Source organism: Staurois parvus, unplaced genomic scaffold, assembly GCF_062004578.1.
Source record: "Staurois parvus isolate SC_StPar_1 unplaced genomic scaffold, SC_StPar_1.0 ptg000562l, whole genome shotgun sequence".
In the NCBI taxonomy this organism is placed as follows: Eukaryota; Metazoa; Chordata; class Amphibia; order Anura; family Ranidae; genus Staurois; species Staurois parvus.
In genome coordinates, this window is record NW_028318358.1 from 3,010,192 (window position 1) to 3,037,886 (window position 27,695).

Consider the following 27,695-nt stretch of genomic DNA (forward strand, 5'->3'; position numbering starts at 1 on the left):
TCAATATGATAAGGTGGTGATGTAACATAACAACCTTCTCAGTAGCCATTTTTAAACGTATGACATTTTATTATGATACAAAATAAAGATCGATGTGAACATTTTAACTTATGTATTGGTGCCATTAACATCCTATTGGGGGGTTCTTCTTTTTATAAATCAACCAAAAAGAGGGACAACTAATAAGACAAGAGGGACACAAGGCTTTGGTTCCAAAAAAGCGATGTCCTTCCAAATTAGGAACAGTTGAGAGGTATGATTTACCTGCTAGCATGTCTTTGGATTTTGGAAGGAAACCAGAGTAGCTGGAGGAAACCCATGCAAGCAGAGGAAGAACATACAAACTCCATGCAGGTAGCGTCCTGGTTGGGATTCAAACCATTGACCATAGTGCTGCACAGGATTTGTGTTAACTACTGCGGCCCATTCACACTTGGGGCCATTAGAGATAAAATGCAGGAGACCCAGCATGGATTAGCTGTAGGCAGAAGCCCCATTGCAATAAATGGGAGGCTGACAGGTACCATAACTAGTTGCAGCCACTCACAATGTAATTACTCATAGAGCAATTACCTGCAAATGATAGGCCATTGACCTTGCAGAAGCTGTCAGCCTCCCATTGCTTTCAAGGAGGCTTCTACCCACAGCTATTCCCTAGGAACCTCTGCTGGGTCTACCACATGTATATGCTAATGGACCAATTTGCAAGTGTGAATGGGGTCTTAGCCATTCTCCTCTCCTGTGTATGACTGAAATGACTGAAAATAACTCCTGTACTTCAAAGTGGAAATAACTTAAGTAGCACCCTGCAAAATGTACATTGATCTTGAATGACTTCCTCTGCCTAGACACTTGGCTATATACCTGCAGTCTGACAAGTACAGGAGCCATCAATCGGGTGTTCACTGAAAACTGATCCTGATTTGTATTATTCCTTCTACAAGAACAAGCAGTGTTTCATGTTTGTTAAGAACAGGGGCGGACTGACCATTTGGATACTCGGGCACTGCCCGAGGGCCCAGGGTCAGTAGGGGGCCCCGTGAGATGCCCCTGGTACCTTTTTCATAGGCTTTGAGTTTGGCCAAGGACACAGGGGCCCCATGATCCCCTATTGCCCGGGGGCCCCATGAGTTGTCAGTCCGCCCCTGGTTAAGAATAAAGATTTCTCATCCATTGCTGCAGTTTCAGCTTCTAGAAGAACACCACAGAAGGTCTCCTCCATTCTCCCTCCCTCCATTTCTCCACACAAGCCTGTAAGTTCTTTCATTGTGTTTGTTAAAGTCACATACATAGCTACATCACATTTCAATGTATTCTGTGTGATTTGTAGGTAGCTGTGTTAATTGTAAGCATTTGTGAGAGACATGTTTACAATCATAGTATAATTTCAGTTTATGTGATTGTATTGCAGTTATACAGGACTATTCACAGAAATAAATTCAGTTTTGGAATGAAACACAACACTGCTTCTGTCAGTTTTGTTAGCTAGCTGTCGGCTGATAAAAGGCATAAGTCAGTAATGAGGAAAAAACAGAGGGGGAAAACTACCACCAATATTTATAACTAGTTCTTTGCTTTTTCTAGGCACATTTTCCACAGGTCAGGTCCTCTTTAATCCATACTAGTGGGAAACTTACTAATGGCAAATTATTTTACTTCCCTGTTAAACAGATGTGCAGAAAGTCCTCAGCATTAGCCGTCTTTTGGGAGAAGAGAATACACTGGTGTTGATTTGCTAAAGGCAAACAGACTGTGCACTTTGCAAGTGCAGTTGCACTCATTTTCCCCAGAGCTTAGGGAATTTCGTGATGCAAAGAATGACCAATCAGGTGCAAGGAAAATAAAAAAAGAAAAAGCATTTTCGCTTGCACATGATTGAATGATGGAAATCATAACAGCTTCACCACATTCACTAAGCTCAGGGAAAAATACGGTAAGTGCAACTGCACTTACAAAGTGCACAGTCTTATTTGCCTTTAGTAAATAAACAGTATCATCTCTTTCTATCAAGGTATAAGCTATATGTTGAATGTGTACTATATTCTTCCTAAGGAGTACCAGAAAAGGCATGTCTTACACCTCCACACCTCCCACAAAAATGCAACCTTATTAATATAGTTGGTTAAATTACCAAGAAAGGATGTTCTTACTATAGCTACAGGAAATCAAAGCAGAACTTAATCAGAACATAATCATGGAGTTCGCCCCAGATATTTTGGCAGCCAGGAAAATATATAAATGAATAATAGCCTGGCTTGCTCTCCATAAGCAGGATGCAAGGCCCCAACCTTCTGATGTACATCAGCGGCACTTGCACATTCATGCTGGCCAAACACTCAACCATCGCATTATTCTAAAAACTACTGAACAGATCAAAGCAAACTACTGCCAACAATTTAAATGTTTTATTCTATATGGCTATATATGAGCAGTATTATAGCAGACAACCACTTCCACCAGAATCAACCATGCTGCCAAACACTCCAGTGTCTGCTTTGCCATGAGTAAGTGACCTGTAGCGCTACTCTCTTGAGGGCCGCTGAGTTCTTGGATCCACCTTAGGCTCTGCTCAGCCAGGCAGCATGCATTGTCCACACTTTCATCCACAGTCAGTAAGAAGCCCATGAGCTTGGTTTTTGTTGTTTTATTAGGGGTTAACAACTTAGATGGGGTAAAGGGGTTATGGGATTCTCCAACTGTATTGAAGAAACAGCAGAATGTGGATGTTTCCTGCTATAGCATATTGAAAAAAAATGACAAACACTTGACTGAGTTCCAATTGACAACATCACACTCCTTAGTAGAATAATCCCTGTCTAGGAGCTTATGTCCCCTGAGTGAATTTTTAGCAACATGACAACATGTAGAAGCTCTTTGTCAACTTAGTGGACAGAATACCAGCACACCTAGTTGCAGTATCTGATCCCAGGACAAGGGATCGGGTAAGTTTTGAACTGTCCCCTGAAGACTTGCCAGAACTTGCATCAAGCAGACTTCTCCCTTCTAGGCCCTGGGAGTATAGAGGTACTCACACTGTCCTTGTCCTGTAGCTGTGGATAGAACTCCTTATAGGGCCTTCCAGCTGGGCTAGTTCCTCTCCAAGCTCTGCAGGCTGTCCTTCCTCAGCAGACTGCAGGGCAGCGGAGCTCCCTCCTTCATCTTCTCTTTAGCTTCCAGCCTCCATCCTGGATGCCGAACCCCCTCCTCTGGGGCTCCCTCCCAGGCTACACTGCAACACCTCTCAGCACTCCATCTTCCACCCGACTCCCCTGATAGCATGGCTTTCTCACATTTATGGGCTAGTCTACCACACTACCAGGGCCTCTTATCCTTGGATTGGTCAGACTCCCATGAATCTACAGATTGAGTTCTCCACCCTTCCGCCCACTGGATTCTGGAAGCTTCCATGGACCTCCAGAACCAGGTGGAGATGACAGAGTCCCAACCTGCTGAATCACCTAGCCTGACTTCACACTGAACCTACAGAAATTGAGGTTCACTCACTACCATAAGCCAAAAATAAATTTACCTAGTGGGCTCTGCAACCATTTGTCTTGCTGGTGCAGAGCTGCTACAGCAGCCAGGTGGTTTCTAAAAACTACTAGGTGGAACATTTACTAGAAATCCTCTAGATAGAATTTTGAACAATCATTTTAGACCCTTACTTATACAAGACGTCTTTCTTTCCAGTACTAAATTAGATGTACCACCATAAAAATATTTTTTTGTTCATATACTTTGTATGATGGACATTGTCTTGTTTGGATTTGACAATTTCCATTCTGTCTTAATCCTTACATCTTCCATATTACTGTGATTCTAAGGCATGATGTAGGTTTTCCTAAGCTACTTTACATTGTTTGAATGCCTTCTCTGGGAACAGAGATTCTTAGTGTTGTTAAAAGATCTACAGAAATACACAAACGTAAAAGTTCTCATAAAAGTTATTCCAATGAAAAACAGTAAAAGGATAACCCCAAAGTAGTTACAGGAAATCTACAATATTTTCTATATTTCATCTTCTGCACGCTCTGCACCATATCAGTGAACTGAAACAAAAATTCCTTAAAATGATGTCAACTCTCCTTACTACAGTATGACGTGTTTTACTACCATTAATTATGATGAGGGGTTAAAGAATATATAAACTCAACATATTCCTGATATGTACCTGCTGTACCATGTACTTCTAGGAAAAAGAATCCTGTTCTTTTTGTATTGCTTCCTTTGTGTGAAATCCCTGGTGATGCTGCCAGTCCCTCTGCTTTCCAATGAAAAAAAATGGAGGGTCAGTTCTCTAGCTGTGCTGGCAACTCAGCCTGCTCTCCTCTAATGATCAGACTTACAGTATGCTGACATGCCACCCTGCACATCATTCACTGGGATGATCAGTGTGCTGATGTTTCTCCTCCCTGAGCTCCTTAGGCAGCTGAGAATGTGGGGAATGTGATCACTTATAAAAAACGAGGGGGTAAAAAAAGGTGTTTATAATTTTTTTTGAAAGAGTTACATACATTTTTGCCTTTCGTTTCTATTTTAAACTGAATGGGTTGTTTTACAATGTGAGGGTTTACATATACTTTAAGCCCTGAGATAAAGAGTGGCATACATTGACCTTGAATAATAGTTTTTCTCTACTGAAGGACAATTGATCATAATTATTTACTATATATAACAATTGTAAATACATACTTCTGCCAGTGTTTGTTTTGGATAGAGTAGGGGTAGAGATAAAATATTTTTCAGGTTTTTATTTCTAGTATTGTACCCACTAGGAAAGTTTTTCATCACTTCCTGAAAAACAAGGCCAATATTTATTTTAAGAATTTTATAAGTTATTGGGTCACTTACTCTCTCTGCCTGATTTAGCTCTAACATTCTAACAGAACATGACATTCTAAAAAAAGAATGTTTATAACCCTCCTTGTGAAGCTCACATTCTTGCTTTTACAGCATAAATCATAATTATTATCAGTGATGCCCACGGAGATTTCAGTGCAACATTGTCAGCTTACTTCAGGATGTTGGGAGTTCACTGGATTTTTGGCAGGATAAACAGGTATTTTGTACTTATTGGACAGATATAACAAAACACTTTCAAATGTGTATTTAACAGATCAAAAAGCAACAAATAAGAGAAATTCTTTGTTAGTGTTTACATACACTTTCAAGTGATGCTAAACGATAAAATGTTATTTGTTGGAAAATAAATATATACTTTTGTGCAATAGTTTTGTACAGAGCAGCCCTAATCCTCTTCTTCTGGGGTCCCCCACCAGTGCTCCTGGCTCCTCCCTGCTGATGAGTGCCCCCATAGCAAGCCACTTGCTATGAGGGCACTTTTGCACACTTGCTCACTAGCTCCTGAGTCAGCACTGTGTCCATATACATATACACCTCAGTCCTGCACCCTGCTCCCTCCTCACTGGCTGTAATAGATAGCAGTGGGAGCCGCTGCTGTTTCTGAGCCAATGAGAAGGGAGAGAGTCGAGAGAGCCTCTGCTCTTATCTACGGTGCTAGATTGAGATCGGTCTCAGCTCCCCCCATCACCCAGCTGGGTGGTGATGGGAGCTGCATGCAAAATATTTGTTTTATGTTAAAGCAACGATTGCATCAAGGTAAAAAAAAATTTCAAGACATTCAACCACAGTCACCAATGGACAGCTATTTTTCATCGTATGACTTCTGTAAACTCGTTCATGGGAATAACAGCACGCCATTACTCGTACCCATGACATCCTTAGGCTTTTATTTTGATCATTTATTTAACTGTTCTGCTTAAGGTTACTATACTGGAATGAATGGAAAGAGTTCTATTTATGATTTTGGGTATATTGAATTAAAAAGTGCTTGAACCGATCTGTTCTAAAAAAAATTAGAGGTCATGATAATGGAAAAAAAGTCAAAAACCTTTTCTTGTAATGAAAAGCAAGGCCGATATTTATTTTAAGAATTTTATATGTTATTGGGTCACTTACTCTCTCTGCCTGATTTAGCTCTAACATTCTAACAGAACATGACATTCTAAAAAAAGAATGTTTATAACCCTCCTTGTGAAGCTCAAATTCTTGCTTTTACAGCATAAATCATAATTATTATCAGTACTTTAAAAAAAACACAATACATACAATGTGGTACAAATAGGCAATAAACAGCTGAAAACAGAAATGTGATTGACTCTGGTGAGTAATATTACACTACCTTTTTTTTAACTGTTTGCACATATTACAAGTTACCTTAAAGCGACTGTTCAGGTTGTGTCTAGTGAGAAGTTCAAACACAATGGTTTTCAATGCATGATCTTCACTGACTCTATTCAGCACAAATACATCAAAGTCCCACAAGTCCAGATGCTAGAAAGAGAGAAAACAAGATGAAAATTCTCTTCTATAATTCAGCATTCCAAATAGAGTAAACTGATTTTCTATAAAACATCACTCAAAGCACAGCTACTTCTTCCACGGCAATAATATCCAACCTGCCTATGGCCAGAAACCCCCTATAGATGTGTACTTGTAGTACAAATTGAATTTGACCTGGATGCAAAAATGTGTGCCAAAACAATTTGAGAGCTGGTTCACATACACTCACTGGCCATTTTATTAAGTTCACCTTGCTAATGCCAAGAAAATATCTCCTACACCATTACACCAACACCACCAGCCTGAATCATTGATACAAGGCAGGATGGATCCATGCTTTCATGTTGTTTATGCCATATTCTGACCTTATCATGTGAATGTCACAGCAACCAGTCCACAGATTCTCCTCTGACCTCTGACATCAACAAGGCATTTTCGTCCACACAACTGCCGCTCACTGGATATTTGCTCTTTTTCTGACCATTCTCTGTAAACCCTAGAGATGGTTGTGAGTGCAAATCCCAGTAGATCAGCAGTTTTAGAAATACTCAGACCAGCCTGTCTGACACCAACAACCATACCATGTTCATGTCACTTAAATCCTCTTTCTTCTTCATTCCGATGCTCAGTTTGAACTTCAGCAAGTTGTCTTCACCACGTCTAGATGCATTGCGTGGTTACTATGTGATTGGCTGATTAGCAGTTTGTGTTACGGAGCAATTAAACAGGTGTACCTAATAAAGTGACCAGTGAGTGTACATGCCAATTGCATGTGCTTGAATCACATCCAATGTGCATGACATGTGAAATACCATGGTTTCTATTGTGCGGTGCAACTGGAGTGCAGATTCAGTGCAAATTGAAAAAATAAACCTGTTAGTTTTCTGAGCAGTACGGTCCGGCTCAAGTACGAATTCAGGCTCATTGACTTCTATGTGAACGCTTCTGAATCACACATGTCATCAGTTGTGAACAGGATACAATTCTGACCTGATCCTGATCTAAACCTGTCCTCAACAGGATTTAAGGCTCCATGCACTTTAAGCTCACAAAATGCTGGGAAAAATGCTGGATAAAAAAATGTTGGTAATAGCTTTTTTAGTAGCGTTTAGTTTTTTACAGTACATGTAGAGAAATAAAAAAGCTAGAAAAAAGCTGCTAGGAGCAGTTTTGTAATGTTTAGGAGCATTTAGAGTTTTTTTTCTGCTGAACCACTAAACAAAACTAAAAAAAGTATTTTTTTTCTGCTTCTAGACTCTGAAGCTCCAAAAATACTAATAGCCTAAAGTACTGTGCATGGACACACAGGATAACACTATTTAGTTTGTAAGAACAGAAAAAATATGCTGATAACAGCTTCTAGGATATTAAAAAAAACGCTAGTGTGCATGGAGCCCAAACCTGACAAAAACTGCTGAACACTTTGTCAATTAGTTGTGAAAACAGAGATTCAGAATTGTGGGATTGCTTTTTTTTTTAAAAAAAAAGCATATTTACCTAGGTGGATGCAGCATCAGACCGATGCTGCATCTGTCTCCCGCCGGCTCTAATGCAGGCCATAGATGGGTCGAAAATCGGCCGATTTTCGGATCGTTAGTGGGTTAATAGGTCGGCCATTTTTCGGTATTTTGGCAGATTTTTTTTATCGGTGGAGTTTGAAAAAAATTGGCCGATTTTGCCGATCGGCCGATTTTCGCGGCAATGATGGGCAAATCGGCCGATCTTTTTACCGATAAAAAAATCTGCGCATGAGCAGTGACCTGCAAGAGGAAGAAAAAAAGAAGAAAAAGAAGAAGAAGAGGAAGAAGAAGAAGAAGAAGAAGAAGAAGAAGAAGAGGATGAAGAAGAAGAGGATGAAGAAGAAGAAATCAAGTCCAGCAAAAAGTGTCCCTGCAGAGAGCTCCTCTATTTCTTTGACAGTTCTTTGACATTTATAGCGGCTGCAACAATGTATCTATTTGTTTCCAAATAAAAACATCTGTATCCGAAATGGATACAAATAGATATAATGTTGCAGCCGCTATAAATGTCAAAGAACTGTCAAAGAAATAGCGGAGCTCTTCTGCAGAGACACTTTTTGCCGGCTTTAGAGGGGATGAAAATTGGCCGATTGTTTTTACCGTTCCTGGTAACGTCGGCCGATTGAACGACCGATTTTTCATTTTTTTAAAGAAAAATTGGCCGGTTTTCTCCCCATCGATGGCCTGCATAAGTGTGAGAACTCAGCAATCACATGACCACTGATCGCTGAGTTCTCACAGCTGGGTTGTGGAGGGGAGGGAGCAGGTGGCTCAGGCTTTCAGTGGATCACTGAGAGGCTGAGCCAGGTGCCGCTCCAGACTCTGGGGTGGATCCGGACTTTAAAGTCTGGATTTTTCCCCAGCCTGGACCGGCTGAGTGACGTCAGCGAACAGTGGGCTTCATCCTGCTGTCGGCTGAAAAAGTGTAATAGGAGTGCAGAACAAACTGCAAACCAACCAGATTTGGTCTTATACCTCTGGGGACAAACTGAACATCTTGTTATTTAGATCTCTGCCAAATTTCTATATATTATACAAAACAGAAAAAGTTAGGCACAAAAATAGGAGATTTACAGTAGTGAAATAAAGTCACAAGATAAGTTTATCTAAATCCAAAAACAAACATTTTATGTGTTGCAGCTTACCAGAACTTAAAGTGTTACTAAACCCACAACAGTAAAATCTTTCTGTATATGCAGTAAAGCATGCTTGTTATACTCACTGTGGAACTTAAGAGGAAAATCCTATGCATTGTGTAAAAAGGATGTTTAATTCTCTCTTCTCTGATCATCCCCTTCTTCCACGTTCCCCATTTCATCTCCTGATAGAACAGAGCCTCGGGGACACTCTGCACATGCTCAGTTTGGTGTGTACTGCTAGAGAGCTTTTTATTATTCTTGGGAGGGTGCATTTGATCAGTACAGCGCCAATCGGCACTGTCCAGAGGGTCAAGAGTTATGCAATCTCGTAGGGCAGTGAGAGGAGAATGAAAACTCCTCCTACAAGCTTTAATCAGTGCTCAGCTAGACACTGATAGAAGTCACAAGACTGCTCTAACTGCTGATGAGAAAAGGTATTTAGCAGTTTGTATTTACTAAAATAATTGTTTTTCCATGTTCTATGTACTGTGGGAGACCAGATATAGTGAATGCAGGGTCCTGGGTTTAGTAACACTTTAAATGTGGTGGCTGTATTAGTTTTCTTTTTCAAACTTTATTTTGTTCATTTTCACCTGGTCAACATGTCAATTAAACACTTCCTTTACTAAAGTAACAATGTTAACTCACTTTGCTATAACTGTTGGGGAGCAGTTTTTCCATCGTAGGGTGGTCTCCTGGTGTTAACTACAAACAGCCTACCCTCTCCCCATCTCTTTTACATAGGGGAAGGCATTCTGTAGCCCAGGGAAGACAGCTGGCAAAACTAATGGCATCTATTCAGATTTCATTTTAGTGCAAAGGAAGTTATAAGGACTGGATTTCAGGCAGGATCAATGGGTACAGTATATTTCTGAACTTGCAGGAAAATTACTTTGCCTAAAAAGGAAAACTAATGCACCCACCAAATATAAGAACTGGTAACCCACTATATTTTAAATATTTGCTCTTGGGTTTACATACACTTAGGGGGTTAATTACTAAAACTGCATAGTGCAAATCTGGTTCGCATCTGTGCAGGTGGTGCCACTGCGGATCCGTACAAAAATCCATGCAGCTACACCACCTGCACAAAGGAATGTGGACCCCCGGGCAGGTGCCAGTAATTCTAATGGCACGCCGCCTGCACTGGAAACCGCAACTGTACTGGGAACCAAGGTTCCCATGCGGGTTGTGTTTTCCGAAGAAGTGTAGGGACTTCTTTCCTGCGTGTCCCGGGGCATGAGAGTCCATTCAAATGAATGGGCTCTCGTGCCCATGCAAAAAGTGTCCCGCAGGAACACGGAGATGTGGACCTAGCCTTATTAACAAAGCTTAATTGAACAAGCTGAAGTTAGAATATAGTGTAGCTGTGCATGGTAGCAGACCAGCTTCTGAGTGCACCAATTTTAGTAAATCTCCCCCTTAAAGTGGTAATAAAGGCAAAATAAAAAAATTACCTTTTGTTTTACTAATTAAAAATGCACTATGGACAAGAGGTGTATATTAAAGTATGTTCCAATGTTCCTGGTTGATATTTAATACATATTATCCTACCTTTAAACTGTTAACAATAGCTGCAGAATAATTTGGTCCAACTGCTGTATACGTCCTTCGAAACATTCTGAAAACAGAAAGGGATAAAATATAGAGCGTTGAAAACCTTTTTTAAAAAAGAAACTATATCCTAAACGCGTCTACCTTGAAATGGTGACTAGGATGTTGAAAACGTTTTTAAGTGTGAGTGTGGCCACATTTAGCCACTTTGTGCCCTGGGATTTTTTTTATTAATTACTGAAAACCCTTAAACAATTATATGTTTCCTGAAAGCAGAGACCCTGTAGAATAATATGGTATTTTACGCTACCAACAATATTTTATGCAAATGCTTATCAAATTTTTTTTTTCAGGAAAAAATATACTAAAATTAATTTTAGCGCACACAAGCACAATATATTACCAACATTTTGGTAAAATATAAAAGAAGGAGTTGTGTTGAACAACTAGATACCAAACATGTCAAGCCTTAAAATTGTGTGCACCCATGAAATGGTGAAAAACGACCGTACTCACAATTGTCCATATGCAGTCCTTTAAAAGTAAAATAATGGCCCCAGAATTATTGCTCTCACTCTGTTGTGCACAACAATATCTGCCATGTGTGCTGCAATTGCTGTTTACAGTACATACAGGTGTGTACAATACAAGTGCATTTGTTATTTGCTTGTATGTGCAGGGCAACTAAGCTGCTTTTACTTTTTTTATTTATTGTACTGTAATTAAATATTTTACATGTTTTATATAAATTTAATCTAAGATGGCCAACAAGCCCTCTATGTGATAGCATGGGAAGGTGATAGTTTCTCTTTATGAAGACACCAGGGGTCTATTATACCTCTGTTGTATCCCCTGATCTATACCACAGCTGATCAAGCATATGACTGTGCTTGATTGGCTGTTTACGCGACTTGTCACACTGAGCTTAACAGCTCTGAGCCCGGAAATAGTCAGAGATGAGCACTTCTGGGTTCATTGCTTGCAGGGCAGATCGGACACACAATCATGGTCTAATGCAGGCCATAGATGGGGAGAAAAACGGCAGATTTTTCTTTTAAAAAATGAAAATTCGGTCGTTCAAGCGGCCGACGTTACCATCAATGGTAAAAAAAAAATCGGCCGATTTTCATCCCTTCTACAGCCAGCAAAAAGTGTCCCTGCAGAGAGCTCCGCTATTTCTGACAGTTCTCTGACAGTTCCTTCACATGTACAGCGGTTGAAACATTGTATCTATTTGTTTCCATTTAGGATACAGATGTTTTTATTCGGAAACAAATAGATACATTGTTGCAACCGCTGTAAATGTCAAAGAACTGTCAGAGAACTGTCAGAAATAGCAGAGCTCTCTGCAGAGACACTTTTTGCTGGACTGGAATTCTTCTTATTTTCATCCTTCTTCTTCTTCTTCTTCTTCATCATCATCTTCATCCTCATCCTCTTATTCATCCTCATCCTCTTCTTCATCATCATCATCCTCATCCTCTTCTTCTTCACCCTCATCCTCCTCCTCTTCTTCTGATTATTCGTCTTCTTCTTCTTCCTCATCCTCATCCTCGTCCTCTTCTTCTTCATCATCCTCGTCCTCTTCTTCTTCCTCATCCTCCTCCTCTTCTTCTTCTTCTTCCTCATCCTCTTCTTCTTCCTCACCCTCATCCTCATCCTCTTCTTCTTCTTCTTCTTCATCCTCTTCTTCATCCTCTTCTTCTTCTTCTTCTTCATCCTCTTCTTCTTCTTCTTCTTCTTCATCCTCTTCTTCTTCTTCTTCTTCTTCATCCTCTTCTTCTTCTTCTTCTTCTTCATCCTCTTCTTCTTCTTCTTCTTCTTCATCCTCTTCTTCTTCTTCTTCTTCTTCTTCTTCATCCTCTTCTTCTTCTTCTTCTTCATCCTCTTCTTCTTCTTCTTCTTCTTCATCCTCTTCTTCTTCTTCTTCTTCTTCATCCTCTTCTTCTTCTTCATCCTCTTCATCCTCTTCTTCTTCTTCATCCTCTTCTTCTTCTTCTTCCTCTTCTTCTTCTTCTTCTTCATCCTCTTCTTCTTCTTCTTCTTCTTCTTCATCCTCTTCTTCTTCTTCTTCTTCATCCTCTTCTTCTTCTTCTTCATCCTCTTCTTCTTCTTCTTCTTCTTCTTCATCCTCTTCTTCTTCTTCTTCTTCTTCATCCTCTTCTTCTTCATCCTCTTCTTCTTCTTCTTCCTCTTCTTCATCCTCATCCTCTTCTTCTTCTTCTTCATCCTCATTCTCTTCTTCTTCATCCTCATCCTCTTCTACTTCTTCTTCTTCCTCTTCCTCATCCTCTTCTTCTTCTTCTTCATCCTCTTCTTCTTCCTCTTCTTCTTCATCCTCTTCTTCATCCTCTTCCTCTTCTTCTTTTTCTTCTTTTTGTCTTCCTCTTGCAGGTCACTGCTCATGCGCAGATTTTTTATCGGCAAAAAATCGGCCGATTTGCCCACTAATTGTCGCGAAAATCGGTCGATCGGCAAAATCGGCCGATTTTTTTCCAACTTTACAGAAAAAAAACGGCCAAAATACCGAAAAATGGCCGACCAAATAGCCCACTAACGATCCGAAAATCGGCCGATTTTATTTTCAGCCAAAAAATCGGCCGATTTTCGACCCATCTATGGCCTGCATAATGCAGGCCATAGATGGGGAGAAAAACGGCAGATTTTTCTTTTAAAAAACGAAAATTCAGTCGTTCAAGCGGCCGACGTTACCATCAATGGTAAAAAAAAAAATCGGCCGATTTTCATCCCTCCCTTCTACAGCTGGCAAAAAGTGTCCCTGCAGAGAGCTCCTCTATTTCTGACAGTTCTCTGACAGTTCCTTCACATTTACAGCGGTTGAAACATTGTATTTATTTGTTTCCATTTAGGATACAGATGTTTTTATTCGGAAACAAATAGATACATTGTTGCAACCGCTGTAAATGTCAGAGAACTGTCAGAGAACTGTCAGAAATAGCGGAGCTCTCTGCAGAGACACTTTTTGCTGGACTGGAATTCTTCTTATTTCCATCCTTCTTCTTCTTCTTCTTCTTCATCCTCATCCTCTTCTTCTTCTTCTTCTTCATCCTCATCCTCTTCTTCATCCTCATCCTCTTCTTCTTCCTCACCCTCATCCTCTTCTTCTTCTTCTTCTTCTTCTTCGTCATCCTCATCCTCTTCTTCTTCATCCTCTTCTTCTTCTTCGTCATCCTCATCCTCTTCTTCTTCATCCTCATCCTCTTCTTCTTCATCCTCTTCTTCTTCTTCTTCTTCTTCTTCATCCTCATCCTCTTCTTCTTCTTCTTCATCCTCTTCTTCTTCATCCTCTTCTTCTTCTTCATCCTCATCCTCTTCTTCTTCATCATCCTCATCCTCTTCTTCTTCTTCCTCTTCCTTATCCTCTTCTTCTTCTTCTTCTTCTTCATCCTCTTCTTCTTCCTCTTCTTCTTCTTCTTCATCCTCTTCTTCATCCTCTTCTTCTTTTTCTTCTTTTTGTCTTCCTCTTGCAGGTCACTGCTCATGCACAGATTTTTTATCGGCAAAAAATCGGCCGATTTGCCCACTAATTGCCGCGAAAATCGGCCGATTTTTTTCCAACTTTACAGAGAAAAAAAAACGGCCAAAATACCGAAAAACGGCCGACCAAATAGCCCACTAACGATCCGAAAATCGGCCGATTTTATTTTCGGCCGAAAAATCGGCCGATTTTCGACCCATCTATGGCCTGCATTAGACTCCCAGGAACCACAACAGATGGCAGCAGCACCTTCTTAGTACGGTAGAACTGATCAATAGATACCTCAATTCATTTTACTGCCTTTGGATGGAACGAATCAGGGCCCCATGGTTTTTAATTTCATCACTATGTAAGCTCTAAGCAAAGATATGTAGCAGCCTTTCCTAGGAGAACCTCTGAACATAATAATCTGTTTAGGAAGATTTTTTGGAAGGACCCTGTTTATGATGATTGTCCCATATTTATGTAAATGTAAACTTTTTGTTGCAATAAGACAGAGATAACTGTTTATCAGCAGATACAAGTCAATAATAAAGCAACTGTAGCACTACCCCCTTAGGGATTGCTGATGTATTGGGTCCCCCTATAGTCCTGCACAGCCAGTCATTCAGCATTTTCCATGCAAGCTTGCATTCGGAGACAGAAACCAGTCTTTATGCTTTAGTTTTGTTACTTATTGAGGGGATTAGAACTTGGATAGGGTAAAGGGGGGTATAGGATGCCCAAGGAAACCGATAAGTGAGGATAACTTCCTGCATTTCTCTTATCTGATGCAGTCTCTGTTGGAGTGCTAGCCAGCATCTCCTAGTTGTACCATCCCAGACCCTAGATGAACTCCTCTTCTCCCAGCAATCTGGAGACTTTCTTCCTTAACAGGGGATCTGGCTCCTGTTTCTTTAAACGAGGTGAACAGTCACTAGTAGAGGGCTAATCTGGTTTCCCACCAGAGTGCTCCTTCCCCTATCTGCCTAGGGGCTGCAGGTGTAATCACTCAGATCCTCTCCTGTACTGCTTACGGGCTGGCTGCTGCTGCCAGGCCTATCAGCTGGGTTGCTCCTTCCCTGCCATACAGGTGGTCCTCACTCAGTGGGCCAGTGAGTCCTGAGTTTTCCTCCTTTCCAGCTCCAGGCTTGCAGGCAGGGCCCATCCCACTAGGCCTCATGGCAGCCTTTGTCCTCCAGCCTCACATATTCCTACTCCTTTTTCCATCTGACTCTCACACACACACATACTCCTGCTACTGAGCAGGCTCTTACACTTCTAAGGGTATCCCGCCCCTTGCCAAACCTTCTGTTGGGGACTGGCTAGGAACCCTCAAGTGCAGCTAGCCAGTCCTCAGATCCACCCACTGCTTCGAAGGCCCTCCTCCGAAAGCCTCACAGGGGGAAATTCCAGAGGGGCTGGCCTGCAGAGTTTCTCAGCCATGATCACAATTTGACCCCTCTAACTATCACACCTGAACTGCTAACCAGCTCCTGGCTAACCATTACGGTCTGGCTCCTGATAGCTAAACTAGGAGGGTGCTACATTCACCCTCTGCTATAAACAGCCATGTCCTCATTGGCTGGGGGGCAAAAGAGAACAAAAAAGGCTCCTGAGCCCAGGAGCAGGGCATCCTATACGAAAAAATGTACAAAAAAAAGAAACAAAATTATCTCACAAGAGTCTCCACCAGTTTTCTTAGGGATAAAGTCTGCTAAGTTTTGTAGTAAAGGATACACTATATTGCCAAAAGCATTGGGACACACCCTCCAAATAATTGGATTCAGGTGTTCCAATCGCCTCCATGGCCACAGGTGTATAAAATCAAGCACCTAGACATGCAGACTGCTTCTACAAACATTTGTGAAAGAGCTCTGTAAATTCAAGTGTGGTAGGTTGCCACCTGTGGATCTGTGAAATTTCCTTGCTACTAAATATTCTACGGTTAACTGTTAGTGGTATTATAACAAAGTGGAAGAAACTGGGAACAACAGCAACTCAGCCATGAAGTGGTGGGCGCATGCTGAAGCGCACTGTGTGCAGAAATCGCCACCTGTCTGCAGAATCAATAGTTAAACACCTCCAAACTTTGTGTGGCCGTCATGTTAGCACAACAGTGCATAGAGAGCTTCATAAAATGAATTTCCATGGCCGAGCAGCTCCATCTAAGCCTTACATCACCAAGTGCAATGCAAAGTGTTGGATGCAGTGGCGTAAAGCATGCCACCACTGAACTCTAGAGCAGTGGGGACATGTTCTCTGGAGTGACAAATCACGCTTCTCTGTCTGACAATCTGATGGACGTGTCTGGGTTTGGCGGTTGCCAGGATAACAGTGCTTGCCTGGCTGCATTTTGCCAAGTGTAAAGTTTGGTGGAGGAAGGATTATGGTGTGGGGTTGTTGTTTAGGGGTTGGGCTTGGCCCCTTAGTTCTAGTGAAGGGAACTCTTCAGGCATCACCATACCAAGACATTTTGGACAATTTCATGCTCACAACTTTGTGGGAACAGTTTGGGGATGGCCCCTTCCTGTTCCAACATGACTGGGCACCAGTGCACAAAGCAAGGTCCATAAAGACATGGATGAGCCAGTTTGGGGTGGAGAAACTTGACCGGTCTGCACAGAGTCCTGACCTCAACCTGAAAGAACATGATGAGGAATTAGAGTGGAGATTGCAAGCCAGTCCTTCTCATCCGACATCAGTGCCTGACCTCACAAATACACTTTTGGAAGAATGGTCAAACATTCCCATAGACACACTCCTAAACTTTGTGGACAGCCTTCCCAGAAGAGTTGAAGGGTTATTGCTGTAAAGGGTGGGCCAACTCAATATTAAACCCTACAGACTAAGACTGGGATGCCACTAAAGTTCATGTGCATGTAAAGGCAGGCATCCCAATACTTTTGGCAATATACAGTAGTGTATGTTGATATACTGAACCAGTCTACCTGTGTACTTTTTATTTTAGAACCTGGCAGACCTTATTCCTTAAAAAACTAGTGGAAATCATTGGGAGATCATTTTGTTGTCTACTTATATGGGTAATATATACAGTATTTGGATATTGAGATGGTATATCTATATACACTATATTGGCAAAAGTATTGGGATGCCTGCCTTTACACGCACGTGAACATTAATGGCATCCTAGTCTTAGTCTGTAGGGTTCAATATTGAGTTACTGTTGATCCCAGCTGCTTCCACTTTGTTAAAATACCACAAACAGTTGACCGTGGAATATTTAGTAGAAAGGAAATTTCACGGACAGGCTTATTGCACAGGAGGCAACCTATCACGGTACCACACTTGAATAGTCTGAGCTCCTGAGAGTAACCCATTCCTTCACAAATTTGGAGGTGTGTCCCAGTACATTTGGCAATATAGTGTATATATATATATATATATATATATATATATATATAAAAGCTGCAACAAAATAATTGTATTTCTGTCCATCTAAATTTCCACCTTCAGCCTGCTGATTGGGCTGTGAAAGAGCAGCAGTAGACAGATGAGGTCAGAGCATCATTAGTTTGCATCTTTTATATCTGACAGAAGTTCATCTTTATTTATTAGATTTTTTCCTGCCAATTTCTCTTTCCCCACCATCTGCCCCTAACTGCAATTTCCATAAATGACTCAGTAATAATATAAAATAGTTATGCTTTATTATTAGATATGATGTTTCCTTTACACAAATAAGCATTCATTCTTCCCTTCCCTGATTGTCTTTGTCCACAAAAACTAGGACTAAATATTGCAAATGAAAGACAAAGACTATTTTTGAAAGTGTTTGAAATTTTTAAGGATAAAATTCTAAAGTATACTTTTATATTGCTCCCAATGCTGCAGCCACTGCCTCCCACCTAGTGACAGAAGTACGGGGAGAAGTTCCCCTTGCAAGCTGTCACTTTTTAAAAACAACATGAATGAACTACCTTCCCGACAGCCTTAGCTGCTGTCGGCTTGTAGTTCTCAATCAACTATCATGGTGCTGTCGAACGGCGTGGTAGTTCATTGAATCTTCTTGTCAGTATATCTGCTTGCCCATACATCCCATACGGGCAAGCAGATATACTGACAGGTCTGCAGGAGACCTGCATGGCACCAGTAAACTGCTGACCACTGGTGAAATGCTTTACAGGCTCTTTTGTAATGCAAAAAAATGTGCATTTATTATTTTTGGTCAAAGGTGAATTTATCCTTTAAAAATTGGTAACATATATGTTAAAGTAATTTGATAACTATAAATCTAAAGGAGCACTGTCGTTGAATCTCAAAAAAAACAAGAGATGCAAAAAATAAAAAAGACAAACACTGGAATCTTTTTACTTGTTAAAGCAAAATGGACCAAGCTCTAAAGTGAAATTCTAGGTAGCAGGTATGCATGAATACATTCCTTAGATGTTCCAGTGTTTTTGCCTAGGGTGAGATGATGTCATTAGCCTGTGTAGGCAGGGAGAAGAATTCCTACATCTCCTCTCATCCATTGATCAGACTGCATGGGAACTATGTAACATGTCACAAGGTAAGAGGCTGCAGCAAGGGCTGATCTGTGTCAGAAAATGGTGAATACAGCTAAGATTGACACTGGCCTAAGATCAAGTGTATTATCTGTCCTCATCAGTGTCCAGTGGGGTGCTCTACAATCATTCTGGCCTTTTGACTTGGTTGCTGACTGTATAGTATCCCTGCTAGTCTCATGGTGGCCATGAGGTATCATTCCCATTCCCATGGTAAGAGAAACTGTGTGATAACCCACTTCGTTAAGTGGGGAGTTGGGCTGAGAGTAATTGCCTGATGTGGAAGATTCTGAGGGGCCCAGTGCATCCCGATATGAGCAGTGCTACCTAGTTTGGCCAGGGACAGGGAAGACATAGAAGCCCGCAGTATAAAGCACCACTGGGGGTTGTGTCCCGGGAAGCCAGCACTATAGGTTTGGGTTCCCACTGTGTGAAACTGCATTAGGCCACAAACTTAAAGCTTTTCTCGGTACCACAATGAATGTGCTGAGCCAAGCTTTGGCAATTTTTGTTACCAGGCCACAAGGCTTTGCCACTGTGCACATAATTGCCGCTTTTTTATTTTTTATTTACTCACTCTCAATCTGTGTTTCACCACACTTTTTCATGTGTCTTTTTTCCTTTATTCACAGATGGTAGGGTGTGGGTTTTGGGGCCTACCCTGAAGTCTAGGGTGAGGATGTGTGGCCAGTAGGTTCCTTCCTCCGCATTTTTTGTGTGTGTACACATCCATTTTTTTTATTAACCATGGTTTTGGGTTTTTGTACACCTCGGGTTTGAAAAATAAAAGACTGGCACTGGCAATAGGAAATGATTTTATCATATATAAGTCAGTCCAAGAAGTAGATGCTGATTCTGAATAATGCCTGAACAAAGATGGTTCCATGCTTCAGGAGAGTATAGCTCTGTCAGGGGAAGTACTGTGATTTCTGAAAGTGGTAATAAATACCCAGAAGTGTTACACTTACACATTATTTAGCATGATTGCACTTTGCATTAAAAGTATATTCAAAGTGATTTCCACTTTTAAAGGATTTGTTTTGCCTTTCTTCAGATAACCGAGAATGCAGTGTTTTTTCTTTCATAGTGGTCATGTCTTGTCTCCCCTTAGCTAGGTCAGCTCCAGCAGACAAGGCCTTCTCAAAAATGGACTCCGCTTCATAAAGGTTTTTTTTCCTTGGATCTCCAAGGATGTTGTGCGGGCATTTGTGTTTTTTTTTTTAAATTGCCCTGTGTAAACTTGCAAACAGATGCCCTTCCCCACATTTTCATTGTACAGTTGTGTTCAAAATAATAGCAGTCAGACATCACTAACCTGATCAATCACTTTTTTTGGTAGAAATGATATTTCTACATGGCAAATAATTTACTAGCAGGTGTAGTAGAGTAATAGAAATCCAACAGACCCAACAGGCATGACATGCATGCTGCTGATTCTGTGTAATTGAATCACTAATTGAAAGGGACATGTTCAAAATAATAGCAGTGTGGTGTTCTATTAGTGAGGTCATTCATTCTTTGAAAAACAGGTGGCAATTATTGCCCTTATTTAAGGAAGGAAGGCAGCAAATGTTGTACATGCTGGTTAGAGTGCATTTCTCTCTGAAATTCTGAGGAAAATGGGTCATTCCAGACATTGTTCTGAAGAACAGCGTACCTTGATTAAAAAGTTGATTGGAGAGGGGAAAACATATAAAGAAGTGCAGAAGTGATAGGCTGCTCAGCTAAAATGATCGCAAATGCTTTAAACTAGCAACCAAAACCTGAAAGACGTGGAAGAAAGCGAAAAACTACCATTCGAATGGATAGAAGAATAGCCAAAATGACAAGGACTCAGCCAACAATCAGCTCCAGGAAGATCAAAGAAGGTCTAAAGTTACCTGTGAGTACTGTTACAATTAGAAGACGCCTATGTAAGGCCAAGCTATCTGCAAGAATCCCCCGCAAAGTCCCACTGTTGAAAAAAAGACATGTGCTGAAGAGGTTATAATTTGCCAAAGAGCACATTGACTGGCCTAAAGAGAAATGGCGCAGCATTTTGTGAACTGATGAAAGTAAGATTGTTCTTTTTGGGTCTAGTGGCCGGAGACAGTTTGTCAGACGACTCCCAAACACTGAATTCAAGCCACAGTACACTGTGAAGACAGTGAAGCATGGTTGTGCAAGCATCATGATATGGGGATGTTTCTCATACTACGGTGTTGGGCCTATTAATCTCATACCAGGGATCTTGGATCAGTTTGAATACATCAGAATACTTGAAGAGGTCATGCTGCCTTATGCTGAAGAGGAAATGTCCTCTAAATGGGTGTTCCAAAAAGACAACGACCCCAAACACACCAGTAAACGTGCAACATCTTGGTTCCAGACCCACAAGATTGACGTTATGGAGTGGCCAGCCCAGTCACCAGATCTTAATCCAATAGAAAACTTGTGGGGTGACATCAAAAATGCAGTTTCTGAGGCAAAACCAAGAAATAGAGAAGAACTGTGGAATGTAGTCCAATCATCCTGGGCTGGAATACCTGTTCACAGGTGCCAGAAGTTGGTTGACTCCATGCAATACAGATGTACAGCAGTTCTCAGAAACAGTGCTTATACAACGAAATATTCATTAAGTGATTCAAAGGAAAGCAAAATCTTCAAACATTTTTCAGTTTATATAGTGAATGTTTGAGTTTGTAAAGAAGAATACAAACACTGCTATTTTTTTGAACAGTCTAATATTCACTTTTCTTAATTTTTTTAGAGGAACACCACAAATATGATATATTTTTCTTCATGTTTTGATTTGGAATAGAATGTGTAGTGTTCCCAATGCATTTGTGTGTATGGAAATAAAAGCTATTAGAAGGATTTTGAGCTTTATTCACTTCTTTCAACACAGTGCTATTATTTTGAACACAACTGTATGTTATGTTATTATTTTCATGCATGCAAATCTTTTCATTTAGGCTTTCTACACACATGGTAATATGCAGCGTTTTACTTTGCAGGCTAGTGCAGTGCCAGCTCACAGTCAGATGCGTATTACTTATTACACTACTTTTTTTTTTATACATTTATTTAAAGTGTCATGTAATACACATCACACAAGTGTTATGGTGTGAACCTTAGCAGTGATCTGCAATTAGACAATGCAGAAAAAAATAGGTTGCCGAAAATAGTGTGAATAAACCCTTACCCAAATGAAAAGGTTCTGCAGAATGCGAGTACTACATAAAAAGTAAAAAAAAGTAATAAGATAGAATAGATAAAAATGCTGCTTACCTCTCCACAAAAATGCCTGCCTGTACAGCATGTACAATGCTGCGGAACCTTGGCTTTTCCTCAGACCGTCGACCTGTGGACCGCGTTTGCTGTGTAAATGTAGAAGCCAGCCAGTCTCTGACCTCAGAGGGTACAGCATCTGAGCGAATTTCTTGAAGTTCATCCTCTGTGTCTAGGATTTGTCTGCAAAGAGAAAATACAGAAGATGACAGTTAATAAACTGAGGAAGACTGAACACTCATATATACTTCTAAACTGGATAAAAATATTGTGTCATTTTGAGCCAAGACTGTTCATGAATGTAAGAAAATATTCTTAGACCAGGACTTAAATCACATAAAAATAAACAAAGTATTGCTTATTTAACCACTTGCACTCCAGAGGATTTAACCCCCTTCCTGACTAGGCCATTCTTTGCGATACGGCGCTGCGTTATTTTAACTGACAATTGCGCGATCATGCAGTGCTGCACCCAAATTTAATTTATATCCTTTTTTCCCACAAATTTGATCCCCTGTGCCTTTTTTTTATTTCTTGCGCTATAAGCAAAAAAGATCAACAATTTTGAAAAAAAAAAAAACAATATTTTTTACTTTTTGCTATAAAACATGTCCAATAAAAAAATTTTAAAAATCAAATTTCGTCATACATTTAGACCAAAATGTATTCTGCTACATGTCTTTTCTAATCCCAATACATGTAAACCATGAATTGGTTTACGTGAAAGTTATAGCATCTACAAATGGCGGTATATATACTGGTATTGTTTACATACAGACCTCTCCTCTGTCAGTGTTCCTTGGCGATCAGCAGGTGTCAACGGGGAATCTCCGACCAGGATCCCATGATGGACAGCTGTAGCCCCAATGAAAGGGCAGGTAGGGTGGCGTGCACACATGCCCCCTACCCGGAAATACAAAATCACGTATATATACGTGATTTTATGCAGCCCTGCCGCTCTGTAGTAGTAGTTCTGCTATAGGGCGGTTGGGAAGCGGTTAAATAAAAAGAACCTATTCAAATTTTTTTCCAAGTAAGGGGTAGAAACATCACTGCTGAATCTTGTTCTACTACACAGGGCCCCAAAAACTTAACCCATTATGGAGCTACCAAAATTAAAAAAAAAAACAGAACAGTTCACCAGTCAGGATAATGAAGCTCCTGCTTATCTAGATGCACAGCCATGCACTCCTTTGTGAGAAACAGAAACTACAGGAAAAAATAGCTTCTTTCTAATAATTTAAAGCATATCTAAATCCAAAAGGAAACATTTAATATATCACACTTTGCCAATCCTTGTAGCCCAACTTCAGGCACAAATAAAATGAGTGCAATGTACATCTTACACTCAGTCTTGAATCCAAACACCTCTTCCTAAGCCTCCCTGCAGTGTAATGGATCAAAGTCACAGTTTCCTCAATGAGCCAAGCTAATATCCTTCCCTGGGGACAATTTTCCCTGCTTGTTATCTTCTTGGGCTGTGGTCCCCTGCCCCATGAGTTCTCCTGCCCCTGCAGCCTATGGGAGAGAACCTAGCTACTGAAAGTGTTGCCTCCACCAATAGGAGGTGTTCACATCAAGCAAGCAGTGATGTGGTCACCTGCAGAAGCATACCAGAAAGTAAAATTGAAGAAGAGAGAAGGATCATCATGTGACCATGGCTTCAGTTCAGTAAGCATAGGTTTTTTTTAAGGCAGGAGATGTGTTACTGATCACCAGGTAAAATAAAAAAAAAATAATAATAAAAAAAGAAATCTAATGCAGCCACATTTAAGTGTTGTAAGCTGCAATATATAAATTTTTTTTGTTTTTGGGTTTAAATATGCTTTAAAGTAGCAAATTATAAGGAGAGAACAACCACTTAAATATTTGTGTGGTCCTTACAACAATTATTCCCCTCTTTAACCAGAATATTTTCCCACAGCTGCCTGTCAGAATCGAAGTTTCAGAGCAGATTTAAATATGATCAGTGATTAAGAGTGAGTGACTCTAGTTTTTAGTAACAGAAGATTAATACATACAGCCTTTGACACTGGTAGTCAGTTAGGGTGGTGGCTGTCAATCCACTGATGTCAATAAATGAAGTAAAAGTTAGTCAGCAACTTTAGCCTTTCACTTGAATACATGTAGCCAGCTAATATATGCCTGTTCACTATTTGGCAAGATATGGACTGGGATGTTTACCTTTCTTCCCATTCTTATGATAGTGTTAGCCAGCCTTTCTAAATCTTTTTGACATGGAGGAACCCTTAAAAAATATGTTTTAGTCTCAGGGAACCCCTGCTAATAAATACTAACAATTACAGCTCACTGTTCATAAGTGGGATGGTCAGTGATAAGAATGCACCTTACATTTGTGGTCAAATGTAAGAATCCCCCTCTTACAAATAGCTAAAAGGATCACTGGAGCCAATAGGAGCTTTTCTGAGAGGTAGAAATTGCCAATTGCTCAAGGAACCACTAGCAACCTCTTCTACAGAACCCTAGTTGAAATAGGCTGGTGTAAGACATTGCACTAAGATAAGCAATCACTGCATATTCTCACTATGGTTGTATATGCTTATGGAGGATTGGTTGTTCTCAATACGAAATATTAAAGCCTAACTTAAGCCAAAACTTTGTTTTAACAGATGTGGGAGATGGGAAAAGTACAGTTTTTTGCTGTCTTTGTTTATATCAGGGAGGTATCCCCCCACTTTTGGTCAAACTGCAGAAAAACACTGTGGAATCAATAGTAGCTATGCTACCTGCAGCTCTCATTAGACGCACGCTCAGGAGCATATCCACACCACGCTGTTCTGCTTGTCAAGTAGAAATGAACGGACCATACACTGATGCCATCACCGATGTAAAACCAGATTTAATATAATACATAGAGGATTCACAACATATACTGTAGTCTCACATTTCCGTCTATCGCTCCAATGCATTTCACAGTGCAAAGAGCTTAATCACGGAGACCACTAATAAGCCCTTTGTTGGGTGAAACACAATGGAGAAGGAGTAGGATAGGTAAGACTATGGGTTTTGAATCCTCTACTTATTATATTAAAGCTAGTTTTACATTGGTGACCACATCAGTGTGTGTCCCGTTCATTTCTACTTGACAAGCAGAACAGCTGAAAAGTAATGTGCTCCTGAGAGTGCACCTTATGAGCGCTAGAGATACAGGGAAAGAGGCAATTTGGGGTGGCAAAAAAACACAGTTGTCCTTTAAGCATTATTTTTTAACTCCTTTTTGTTTGCTCTATTCTCTTTTGGCATTTAATAGAATCTTGAAATTATCACCAGCTAGCAGTTTAAGTGGTGACTGAGAAGAAGCCATCTGGTAATCTTTGTAAATTGACTTTTACATAAAAATATTGCAAACAGTGATAATACAAAGTGCACTCAATTAACTCGATGATCCATGAAATAAAACCAGATGTGTATAAAAATATGTAATCATAAAAATTAGAAAATATTCCACAGTAATAAAAATTACTGTATGTCTTTTGCTTTATTGAGTTGACCATAGCAATACTATATACTTCTAGAACAAGCATACAAGTGACTGACGTGTGTCTCACCGTGTCTCATCAATATATACAGCTTCCAGCAATGAGGCAGTGTACTCCAAGTTTTTTTTCAGTTCCACAATGTTGACCTCTCCATTCTCTAGTTGCTTCACCATGTACTTCAGGCTGTAGATAAAGAAAAGACATGAGCGGTAATTACAATGACTGAAAATCTAATTGGTATATATGAGCACTAGCAGTTTTCATAATACGCATTTGACAGTTTTCGTAATACACATTTGACTTGCAAATCATTTGTCCACAGAGGACAAATACAAGAAAATGTTCACCTTGTACAAATCTGTACATGCACTTATCACATGAAATCTACGGCTCACACTTAGATCAAATTAATCCTCAGTGTTCTCGCTTGGATCGCTACACTGGAGGACATTCAACATCACTTCAACAGCTTAATACCATTGATGCTCTATCTGCATAAAAGGAAACTGTGTTCAAGTTTAAACCCACCCTTCCTTGAGTTTTTACATTTATTAAAACCGACAATTAAAGGTTAAAGTTTTAAAAAAAAAACTAAGTTATAATTTAAAAAAAACTAAAGCAAACCCCATTTTCAGTTTTTAAAAAAATGTATTAAAGCAGTAAAAGGTTAGAGATTTGTATTGTTGTCTGGGTTCTCATTAGGAAGATTTAGTCTCTCTAATGTCCTTGTGATCAATGTTACTGGCACTGGAAGTGAGGGCCCCATCCAAGATGTTTTGTTGTCACCAGAACAGGAGCAGGGGTGAAATCTCCTTGAACCTGTGACAAGTAAGATTTATTTTTGCTTCCTGTAACTGAAGGGAAATATCCAAAAAGGGACACAGATGTAAAAAAAGATCTAATAAATATATAACCTCTTCCACTTCAAACCCCTCAAAAAGTCATACTTTCTCCCTAGAAAGTGTAATAATCATATATTCTAACTTTTTTGTGATACAATAATAATACAATTAAATTATATATGACACTTTAAGGTTTAATTGTATTATCATTGTATCACAAAAAGGTTAGAATATATGATTATATATATAAAAAAAGATCTGCCAGGGGTTTCAACTATTTCATACTCTAAAATAGAAAACAAGTTTTGGGACAGTATTGAAACATCCAGTGATATCTCAACTCCAGTCCCAAGAAATATAAATTAGAAGTCAACTGAGAAGTCAACACAGTTTTTTAAGCTCCCTATGCATAAAAGAGAAAATGATGTAGAATCATATAACAAATTAGGATGATGAAAGTCTGAAATACAATCCGGTAAGGTGTAAATTAGGAGGTAATGTATGAGGGTGGGAGAGTATAGGAATGAGAAAGGTATTTCATATTACCCTTGACATTTTAAAGTAAAAACTGATTCTGTGAATAGAAGACACATTATTGGAATTTTACTGCAATATTCTGATGACTATAGGCACACCAAACCAACCGCCAAATTGCTATGAATGGATAATAAAAAATGGAATGGTCACGATTTAGTTCTGTCTGAACTATATAAACCAAGTACAAGCGGAGTTTGGTAAGATAAACAGAGATAAAAAAATAGAAAGAAAAATATGAAATGCTGAACTTATTCAAACTGAGACCTTAAAAAGAATTTTGCCTTTGTGAAATAGAGTTAATTCACCAGACATTGAGGTTCAACCTCATGTAAAGTAGACCTGAACTCAAAAAGTGAAAACCTGTAGACGACATGTAGAAATATTAATTGGGTTTAAACAGTACATTAAAGATTTACAGTTTGCATACCTCCCAATTTCTGAAAATTGAAAGGGGTTTTTCCTTAAGTACAAAGTTTTTAGGCAAAGGACATGCCCCCAGTTATGCATACCATTAAGAATGAATATGCATGAAATGATTGCCTGTACTCACAACTGTGGCTTTGACCACTACCATTCCTTTATACTGAATTCTCAAAATAAGAAATACAATAATTTTGGATGGACAGTTTAGTGTATATTTACACTTTAGGACAATCAATAGATCTTTTAATATAGAGGTCTAAAAAGCAGACCAAAGAGGAGGACAACTGAGAGTGAACAAGAGACAGAGATTTAGTTCTAAAAGAGACAGGGTTTTTTTTTTACGAGAGCTGGAGAGTGCAGCTCTGGTGCAGCTCTGAACAGAAACCAATCAGCTTCCAGGTTTTATTACCAAAGCTTAACTGAACATGCTGAAGTTAGAAGCTGATTGGCTACCATACACAGCTGCATAAGATTCTGAGTGCTCCAATTTTAGTAAATCTACCCCACAGTCACTCCAAATCAAGAAACAGCTGTGAGCTATGC

The 27,695-nt window shown here is 39.9% G+C and overlaps 1 protein-coding gene across 4 annotated transcripts in view; it reads right to left on the bottom strand.

Moving 5' to 3' along the window:
- Positions 1-27,695, bottom strand: part of PDE1B (phosphodiesterase 1B) — a 470,076-nt gene that overhangs the window by 61,014 nt on the left and 381,367 nt on the right. For all 4 annotated transcript variants that reach the window (XM_089691396.1, XM_089691397.1, XM_089691399.1 and 1 more), the window contains 4 exons: positions 25,420-25,533; positions 21,851-22,033; positions 10,577-10,643; positions 6,238-6,354 (listed from right to left, as the gene is read on the bottom strand). In XM_089691396.1, coding sequence (XP_089547522.1) covers positions 6,238-6,354; positions 10,577-10,643; positions 21,851-22,033; positions 25,420-25,533 — 481 coding nt within the window. The remainder of the gene's footprint in view (positions 1-6,237; positions 6,355-10,576; positions 10,644-21,850; positions 22,034-25,419; positions 25,534-27,695) is intronic.